The 10,094-nt window shown below is 45.9% G+C and overlaps 1 protein-coding gene across 1 annotated transcript; it reads left to right on the plus strand.

The window, feature by feature from the left end:
* The first annotated feature begins 498 nt into the window (after positions 1-498).
* SAMD1 (sterile alpha motif domain containing 1) lies at positions 499-8,436 on the plus strand. The gene is made up of 5 exons (XM_032239030.1): positions 499-1,443; positions 2,809-3,184; positions 4,465-4,475; positions 4,965-5,063; positions 6,715-8,436. Exons 1-5 carry the CDS (start codon positions 727-729, stop codon positions 6,871-6,873), a joined length of 1,362 nt encoding a protein of 453 aa, XP_032094921.1. The 5' UTR covers positions 499-726; the 3' UTR covers positions 6,874-8,436.
* The last annotated feature ends 1,658 nt before the right edge of the window (positions 8,437-10,094 follow it).

Here is a 10,094-nt window from a genome sequence, read left to right on the forward strand (position 1 = left end):
CCCGCCTCAAGTGTTCCGACCTCTTAAGTCCAGTCTTTGTCTACGGCATTTACTCCAAACTCAATCTCATTACATCCAGCGGTGGACTCTTTTGGGCATCACAGAAGAGAAACTTCCGTGGAATAGGAAGTAACTATGACAGTAAGACGACATCAGGGCTGCCGAATCGGTTGGCTGTGGAGGAGGCGGGGGCTAGATTTGTGATTTGTTATTTGGACTAATGAAGAAGGGCGTGGGACGAGAAAGCAAAGCACTGCAGAATAACGGCTAGGAGGAAAACTTCCCTTCTACTTGCCCGCTGGAGGACGCGGTGCAAACTCCTGCTGCTATAAATAGAACAGACTTGGATCTCTCCCGTAGGATTGGGATTGACTTTTGACGGAGGCGGCCTGCGAGCGCCTTTTCCCTCCGTGCGGCCGCTAAGGAAGCCCGAGAATTCTCCTGCTCCACCTTAAGTCGCCAAGTGTAGGGAGACTACGGGAGGCAACAGCGCCTCCTTAAGCGGCTGCGGGTCCCGCTCGGGCGGTGTTGGAGGCGGCGGCGCGTGCGGCTGGGGGAAGGGGAGGGAGGAGCTCGCGCTGCCCGGAGCAGCCCGCGCGCCGCCGCTTCCAGCAAGCAGCAGCGCCTGCCGGGTGGAGGGTCCAGTTCGCGCCGCGCGGACAAGGGCTGAGGCCAAGGCGGAGCGGCGCACGGGGGCAGCAAAGCCCCGGGGGAGGCGGCAACACCATGGCCGGCCCCCCGCCGCCGCCCCCGGGCCAAGAGGCGCCCCGCTACCAAGAGTGGATCTTAGACACCATCGACTCGCTGCGCTCGCGCAAGGCGCGCCCGGACCTGGAGCGCATCTGCCGCATGGTGCGCCGGCGGCACGGCCCGGAGCCGGAGCGCACCCGCGCCGAGCTGGAAAAGCTCATCCAGCAACGCGCCGTGCTCCGAGTCAGCTACAAGGGAAGCATCTCGTACCGCAACGCTGCGCGGGTCCAGCCTCCCCGGCGAGGTGGAGCGCCCGCCGCCAGTCCGGCGGCCCCGCAGCGACCGGCCCGCACTTCCCCGCCCAGCGCTCCCGCCGCCACCGCGACGCCCCGGTCCTCCCAGCGTGCTGCGCCTCGCGCGGAGCCAGTCGCGCCGCCGCCTCCACTGCCGCCGCCGCCTCCGCCTCGTCGGACCGGACGGGAGCGACCGCCGCCGCCCGCAGCCCAGGAGGAATCCTCCCCCGTTAGTCTGCGAGAGATTGTGCGCTACTTGGGCGGGGACGGCGCCGCGCCGGGGGGCGGCCGAGTGACTCGAGGCCGAGCACAGGGGCTGCTTCAGGAGGAGAGGCTGGAAAGAACCCGCTTGGGTGGCGGCGGCGGTGGCGGCGGCAGCAGCAGCAACAGCGTCGCTTTGCCCAGGGCGGAGAGAGGCGCGCAGGCCCGGGCCCCCAACGCCAGACCATACAGGAACAAGGTGAGGAGACGCCGGGCGCGCTCTGGGGGGATGGGTTGGCAACAGTGGGTGGCGGTGGCGGCAGGGTCTGGCGTGGGGCGAAGGGGACGCACCGGCTGAGAACAGGTGAGGCTCCCCAGGAAGGAAACGGACCGATTGGAGTGCGCGCGCAGGGAGGGGTGCCCGAATGCTGGGGGGGGGAGGGGAGGGGCGCCAGTGGGCGCCAGAGAGCCGCCAGTTTGGGGGCGGGCGGGCGGCGCCCAACCCCCAGATGTTGTCAGTGGGCTCTCGTGCAGGTGTGCGTGTGTCTGGAAGGAAGAGTTGAGGGCAGCACCCAATCAAATCGTGTCGCACTGGAGGGGGCGCTAGGATTGGTGCGTGGTTTTAAACGGGGCAATATTCCCTCGTATGTTTCCGAAGTATTTTGGCAAGGCTAGGAAGGCGGACTCTGGCTGGTTTTTGGCGCCCAGAGAACTTCAAGGTCGACTCTCTGGAGGGGGGAGGGGGGACGGGCGACGCTCTCCCAACATAGGAGGGTGCTTTCTTAGCTCACCTCTGTGTGTTTGTGTGTGTGTGGTCCTTCCATAAGGTTAGTTTATCTGCCATCGGTGTGCATTGGGCCCAGAACAGCGCCCCCTTCTACCCCCACTCCAGTCGTACCAGGCTCCATCTAAACACAGAACAAAGAGTCAGTTTGTGTTTGACCTAAAGAATTTGGTAACCTCCAATAAAGTCAAGAGGTGGTGGGAGCAGTGGTGAATGAACGCTTGAGTAGGGGGAGGAAAATATCATGCAGTGTGGGTCGGGAAGTAATCGCCTCAGAAATGATACCCAGTTCAGTTAGCAGCCTTGAAATTACCCAGGAGGGATTAGCAGTAGGTGGGGGGGAGGAATCCTGCCCCCTTTTTTATTCTTTCATTATTTTTGCAATCTTTAATTGATGAGAATGATCGCAGATTTTCATAGAAGCTGCGGGTGGAAGATGGAGGAGGCAGTGGTTTAGTAGCACAAAATTCTCCCTGGATAAAAAGTTTCCTGTTCCTGCTTCAAGGAGCTTTTAAGCGCATTGCTAGAGCAGTGGAGACATTTAAGAAGTTTCCCATCCCAGCACCACTTAGTCTGATTGCATCAACTGCCCTCAGAGATATCCGAGTGTATTACAAATAAGGGAAAGGGAAAAAAAATGGCTCAGAAACTGCCTAGGTTTGGGACATGAGATGTCTTATCCAAAGTAACTAACAGTGCAATGACATGTCTCAAAAGTAGTTGTGCTTGCTCCCATGTGTGACTACTTGCCTTCACAATAGATGAAATCCCAATAAGTCATAAGAATGCCAAATTAAAATGTGTTTGCTGTTCTTTATTTATTCTCTGTGATATTAATAGAAGACAGGGGAGGAGATCAAAGGTGAAGAAGACGAGGACGAAGACGAAGAAGAGGATGAAGTCTCCACTATGTCTGAAGGCTCAGAAGTGGCACAAGATTTTGAGGCCAGCAATTACAGCAGACCTGGGACAGGCCAGGTGAATGGTGACTGTAAGGACAGCAAGCATGGTGGGAAAGAGGTCCCACTCAGCAGTGCCACCCCCAGAGACCTGCCCTCCCTAGAGGAAGCCTCTTTGAACAAAGGATTGGAGCATTCTCAGCATGAAGGAAATGAGCAATGTCACACAAAGGCCTCTTGGCCTGGAGAAAGTGCCTGTCACCATCTGGGAGGCAGCAAGAAAGATGGCAGTGCCTATCAGCAACCAGACAGAGCAGGTACGGGTTAGGCAGGGAGAAGTAGCAGAAGACAGGGAATCAGTGGCTTAACTTGGCTTTTCTGGGAAACGTAGTAGATAGTAAGGCAAAAGATCTGGTCATTTAAATGCTAATACATGGATTGAATGATATTTAATGCATGCATGCTTGCATTGTATGTCGATGTATATGTGTATACAATAATATGGAGCTCTCAGTAGGTGGAACTAGAGCTGGGGCAAGTGAAAGGCAAGAATCTGGTTAGTGGTATTGACTATCTTGAAAATTAAAATGTTCTTTTGATAACAATATTTTTTCATTGCTTTTAAAGAACCCCAAGCACAGTATACTGTCCAGTTCCAGTTATACTGATACAGAAAAAAGACATATCTCTGTTTGTTTCTCTGCTTTTTCTCCAGTGTCACCAAGCTGTTGCAGGGGCTGATCCCTCTGTGCCCTCATCTCCTGGGAGACCTGGCATCCAGGCAGATGGGAGACCATTCAGTTGTGTGTAAGTTTTGTGCAGAGATCACAACCTGTTCTTCCAATTATACCTGGTTTATTATGATGGAAAAAAGTAGTTACATTTGACCCCATCTTCTGCTACTATCACTTGTCTTTGGAGTCTAGAGCAGTGTTTTCAGCAATTAATGTAGGTTGAAGATCTCTCAGGGAGCTTGGTCATATCTCACTTGCTGTGTACTTTTATGATGGTCCCTGCCATACTGCCAACACACATTGACTGGTTCTAATGGCAACAGCACCAAGGATCTAATATGCCCTGCCTTGGGAAAGGAACTGTTGTAGAAGAAAAAGATAGCCTGAAGAGGAGAAGGGCTATAAGTATTCTTTGGCTACCGTCTCCGTAATGGTTGCTAGAGGAAGTGAGCCGCCTCTTCCTTTTAGATTGCAAATAAGAGCTGTGGGGGTTGAAATATCCACATTGGGGTTGTTTTGTTTGTTATCCTTAAAGTGTCACATACCATGCTAGAACTCTTGGTGTGGTGGTTGCTTCCAGTTTTGGGAGGAGACTCATGACTATCCTGGCTTCTGTTCTCTGTGCCTGGCCTATTGGTTTTGATGACCTCTATATTGGATTGGCTTTGCTTGCTGTTTGGAAACAGCATTTAATGCAAACCCCAGCTGCAAACTACCAAGCATGGCTGGATGTTAACTATTGTAATATGCCTGTACAATGCCGGCTATTTTATGCATTACCTTTTAGATATCATTAGAGCTAAGAACCAGAGTATTTGGCCACTCCGCCTCATATATACTTAACTTCTCATTGCCTCCTTTAGGTAGCAGTAATGTAAAATGAAAAGTTGTCATTCCAGTTGTAGAGCATTGACCTGAGAGGAGAATTGTCTTACACCTCCTTTCAGCTTCAGGCCAATAACTTTGTATATTCCCAATGTTTTTAAGGCCATTATATTTAGTTGTCAGTTTTGTGATATTCTTTACAATTTTCTGGATGTGTGGTATTTAATTTTCTTAATTTTTTTTAAGTTTTAAGTTGTAATCTCTCCTGACAGTGTGATTGAAAATATGTATTACGTTGGTGCATTTTTCTACTGCCTGCAGTAGAAGCTTTAAGGCAGATTTAAACTTCTACAGAAAGATGCTATACAATTCACTTGTGATGAATTCTTTCGGTGCAGTTTGAGTGTACATGCATAAGTACGCATGAACAATATCCCTGATCTGGTGCTGATGAGGAATCCCTCGATTGGAGAAGAAGCTGTGCAATGCCTCTGATCTCAATTTCACTTTCTCTCCCCCTCCTCCAGTTCAGTGAAAGAGAAGCCTTCTGGACCCTGTGGAATGGACTGTCAGTGACGTTGTGGATTATTTCACAGAAGCTGGGTTTGCTGAGCAAGCTTCGGCTTTTCAGGAGCAGGTGAGAATCTTGGGGATCCCCAGAAAAAGGATTGGAGGATTATATTTCAGCTATAAAGTGCTTGTGAAATAGGTCCTAAAAGTCTTGGTCTCTTATTTTGATGGAGGATGTGCTGGAACTCTGTCTTTATTTTGGGTCCCATTTGACTGAGACAATTGCTTTAAAAATCTGGGTAAAGCTATATCAGTTGTTATATGGCTTTCTTTCATGTAGTGCTTTCTTACCCTTGTGATTCTCAATGCCATTCCAGTCTCTTGGTAGTTCAAGAGAACAATCTGCTTAAAAGAATTATATACTGCGTGATCACTGGTTTATTTCGGTAACAATATATGTTCTACGTTTCATTAAAAATACTCCCTTTAAAACTTGGTAAACTGAGATGAGAAAGCAGCCCCTCACTGGATGTCATTTGACATTTGTGGTCCTCCTTTTCATGACTAGTTTTCTTGAGCTCAGGCTGTGACAAGATTTTGGTACCTCTCACTAAAACATGTTTTCAGAAAGATCTCCCCCATCTTTCTTTTGCCTCCTGATGATTTCAGTCACCCGCAGCCATGCTCCATAATTCTTCACTATGGCCTGTGCTCTTTGTTGGCTTCTTCAAAAGTGCAAATTTTACTTTTCAGTAAAGGCTTATTGCATACATTTAAATTTTATTGCATAAATAAAAACTTTTGGGCTTTCTGAAAGCTTAGATTTTAAATCTTTTAGATCTTATTTCCATCTCAAATTTAGGTGTTTGGGCAATTAAACCATTCTGATGCCTAGGAATCGTAGATGTACATCTGAATTCCATTTTGACAAGCCAACTGATTATTGAATTTTACTTCCCCACTGGCAAAATCTGCCGGCACATCTGTGGTGCCTGGTTACTTTAAGAGGGTAGGAATAGAATGACAAGCACCAACAAGCAGCTAGGGAGTCTGTTGGGCCCCAGTCACCTGCCTTACTTTGCCTAATGGTGGATTGGCCAAGCCAATTCAATTGGATTGGTTGTTTTTAGTTTTATTATAAATGTGTTTGAAATTAGTAAGTAAATAAAATGTAAATGTAAATACCTGTAAATACAGGTATAATTTTCACTTAGCAGCCATTTGCAGTTACGACAGAGATAAAAGTAACTAAGATTTCATTGACAATATTTTCAGATCTGTAAAGCAAAAGGAAGTTTGAAATGGTAAGATCATAAGCAGAGTCATAGTTTGCTTAGCAACTGGCTTTGTTTAACGAAAAGAAGTAACTGGTCCCAGTTGTGGTCACTAAAGAAGGATTAATAAAAGTAATATAAAAATCTAATAAGAATACCTGTATTGTTGAGAGACTAGTTGCAGCTGTATCTATTTCTAGAACACATTTCTTTAGTAGATCCCTGTGCTAAGCAGAGTAATGGACTAGATGTCTTATACAGTCCTTTCCAATAAGGCAGTGGTGATTCTGTAATGGCCTTTTCAGCTCACAGACTGGTGAGAGGTAACGTATATATGGCAGTGCATGGGTGTGTGTATGCATGCGTGATGGATGCCTCAGTGTTGTTTTTAATCAACTAGAACTTGGAACTCTTTCCTGCTTTATAGAAAGGAAGAAACCTCTTCCTAGTGTGCTGCTGGTGCACTTGTCTCATGATGTTCTTTTTTTGTGTATTCCTCCCCAGGAGATTGATGGGAAATCTCTGCTGCTAATGCAGCGCACTGATTTGCTTACTGGCCCTCTCTATTCGCCTGGGACCGGCCCTCAGATCTATGAGTATCACATCAAGGTCCTCCAGCAGTGCCACTTCGAAGAAGACGAGGGCGACTCCTTCATGGGCTGAGGAGAACGGGCCAAGCCAGTGAGGGGGAGGGAGAGAACAGGGACTCTGTCAACGCTACGTGTCTCAGCCATTTCAGCCTTCCTTTGCCTCTGAAAACAAGACAACATTGTGGGGAAGGGCAAGGGCTTGGACCATATCTGGTGAGAGGAGGGAGGCAGAAATGATGACCCAGCTTTTGTGGCATCCCTCTCCTGGTTATCTGGTGACCCAAAAGACTGGCTCAGAGGGCTAAAAGCTCACTTCCTTCTCTCATCTTGTCTATTTGACCCGATCCCAAGCTTTTCACTCACCATAGTGCATTGTCAGTTTGGGGGAAAGATGAGGCAATATGGTTTTCCCCCTACTTCCCAATCTTCATCTGAGCTGAAATAATTTATGTTCAGCACCCAAATGGCTTCTCCTTTCCCTTTCCCCACAGTAGCATTTGATAGCCCTGATGGCTCCTCCTTTCTTTTGGTGATTGGCAAGAAAAAATAGCTTGCTGGAAGTGCCAGGAGGTTTTAATCAAATAGCTTTTTATTCTCTTTTCTGTTCAGGTAGCCTTTTTCGTTCCAATTTTCATGATTGTTGCCCAAAGTCGATTGCTTTTTATTATTATTATTATTTTTTCTTCCCTGTTTTTTAAAAATATAACTATTTAACTGGAAAAAAATGATTTAGTATTCCCAGGTACCTTAGCCCTCTACAAAGGGGTAATGGAACAGCTGAAATGACTGTATGTTAAGGGCAAAAGTGTGCAAGAGGGACTCCAGATTTTGGGTTCTGCTCTAGAGAGAAGTGTCATCTGGTAATCAGTTTTGGAAAGAAGAAAGCAAATGGGAGTAGATGATCTTCTGTCTAGTCCTAGATGGAAATAGACTTTAAGAGTTCCCACCTTAATTTTCAGTATTGTAATCCGTGGGATAAACGCGCGGTACCTTTACATAATCACCAAAAAAGTCTAAAATAAATGTAGGATTTATAGACGGGCTCTTTCCAGTGGGCAGAGAGTTATAACTATGTCTGTGCGTGTGGTATGTTTTCATTAGCAGTGAGTGTTCTTATATAAGGACTATATGGACCATACCACCAATATTAATGCTTTGGGGACATAGAAACGATAGGGAATGGAATTGGGTCAGAACCATTTTTTTTTTCTATCAAAAACCCAGGTGATGGTTTTCCTGTCCTTAGGATTGGCTTCTTCCTGTTTACAGCAGGCTAAATTGCTAAAAGATTGCAATGCCAGAGGACACCGTACATATTAAGAATTATTCTTGGTAAACTTGAAAAAATCAGGTGATGGAGGCATTATGGTGGGCACGGTTATACAACATTCTAGGTTCTCAGTGGTTTTGCAGACCCATTGTACTTAATGTTGGCTAGGAAACATCTGTTCACAATTGGAAGTCAGTTTCGGTTTTTGCATTAAAAACAATGGGAACTTTATGGAGGATGCGGACAACTCTTTAGGATAGAATCTTAGACTGTATACAGAACATCATTTCCAAAACTCCTCATTGGAGAATCATGACAGATCACTTCAACGGGTATAAATTAGGAATGTAAAGGGATCTTACTGAAAGTGACAAAATTTCTATCTACTCTGTTTAGCTGTGCAGAAACTATATACTGTATTTTTGGGAGTATAAGATGGTTTTGAAGAGGTAAATTAAAAAAGTTTTTGCACTCTGCAAACCTCCCCAAAACAGCCCGTTTTTCTCAAAAATTGGCCCGTTTCCCCCCTCCCAAAAAAGGCATGAATAGCCTTTAGGGGGCTTGCAGAGTGTTCCTGGGGGGTGTGGCAAAAATGAGCAAAAAATGGCCCTTTTTTTGGTTAAAAAAAAACGAGGCATGGATAGCCTTTAGGAAGCTTATAGAGTGTTCCTGGGGGCTGGGGAGCAGAGTAAAATTGAGCAAAAATGGGCTCTCTAAAGTTTCCTAGAGGCTCTGCACGGCCATTTTGGTGAAGGGGCGGGGTTTCGGGAGGCAAAAAATACTGTATTCAGTGTATAAGACGCACCCATATTTTCAGCCTCTTTTTTTTTAGGGAAAAAGGTGTGTCTTATACTCCGAAAATATGGTAACTGCGAAGAGAGAAGGAAACTTCAATTTTTTAAAAGGAAGAATGCAGATATGAGCACATTGGATTTTATGTTCTCAACATTTTCCTTTGACCCATGATGGCTAGAAACTTATACTTTGAACTTTAATAACACAGGTTCTTGGTGTTTTAGCACAGAAGTGCCTCAGGGGCTTACATACTGGCGACACATTCCTCTCTATTGCACTAGGCCCTATTTTTGTCCAGAGCTGGGAATAAAAAAACCAAAATTTTTAAGTTCTAACCAGTCTTAACCCCTTGTATTTTGTCTATTAGAAACTTGCTGTGTGCAAGAAATAATACACAATACAGTGTAGAACCACTGTGGCTGATCCAGCAACAGCTGGAGGGCTTTTGATCCTGCTCATTCCTTTTGGTAATAGATATGGAGCTCTTGGTTCACTATTACTTGTTTCAGTCAATGTGTGTGTGTGTCTTATCCCACACACACACATATATATATGTTGTATTTGTGCTGATAAATAAATAAAGGGAGACTAGTATAGATCTATTTCAAGCTATTTAGCTCTCATCAGCTAGCCATACCCTTACTGGGATTCGAACCTGTGCTGTATTGCATCTTAGGCAGATGTCTTAACCATTGAGCCACAGGTGCTCCTCCTTATCAGCTGAAGCCAGGGAGGTAGGTATATATTTAGTGTCACAACCCCTGGTATGCCCCAATGAGAGCTAAATAGCTTGAAATAGATCCATATTAGTCTCCCTTTATTTATTTATCAGCACAAATGTAACAAAGGCAACAGTAAAAATATTGGGTTTCTGTCGTGATGGACTCTTGTGACGAGCCGATAGACAGATAATGGAAGCAGTTAGCTTCCTCCCATAATTGGGGCATACCAGGGGTTGTGACACTAAATTATACACACACACACACACACCTCCAAATTGAAGTGAGTATTGTACTGGTGTATCTTAAATGTTTTAAGTAGCAGGTTAAGGCATATCTTTGCAATGAAACATTAAAAAGCTGATAGCAGCTTTGTGTTGATACATGAATTTTTCTCAGACAAGACTAGTATGTAATACAATCATCATACACTGATGAAAATTTATTTTTTAAAATATATGTGTGTACATGATAAATTACTTTCGTTTCATCATGTGCCCAAATCATAAA

The sequence above is a fragment of the Thamnophis elegans genome, chromosome 2 (genome assembly GCF_009769535.1).
Source record: "Thamnophis elegans isolate rThaEle1 chromosome 2, rThaEle1.pri, whole genome shotgun sequence".
NCBI classification, from domain to species: domain Eukaryota; kingdom Metazoa; phylum Chordata; class Lepidosauria; order Squamata; family Colubridae; genus Thamnophis; species Thamnophis elegans.

Bases quoted from the DNA above. Each gene is read 5' to 3' on its own strand.
- SAMD1 (XM_032239030.1), top strand. From the start codon at position 727: ATGGCCGGCCCCCCGCCGCCGCCCCCGGGCCAAGAGGCGCCCCGCTAC. The intron at 1,444-2,808 runs GTGAGGAGACGC...TGATATTAATAG, and splicing joins CCAGACCATACAGGAACAAG to AAGACAGGGGAGGAGATCAA. The intron at 5,064-6,714 runs GTGAGAATCTTG...ATTCCTCCCCAG, and splicing joins CTTCGGCTTTTCAGGAGCAG to GAGATTGATGGGAAATCTCT.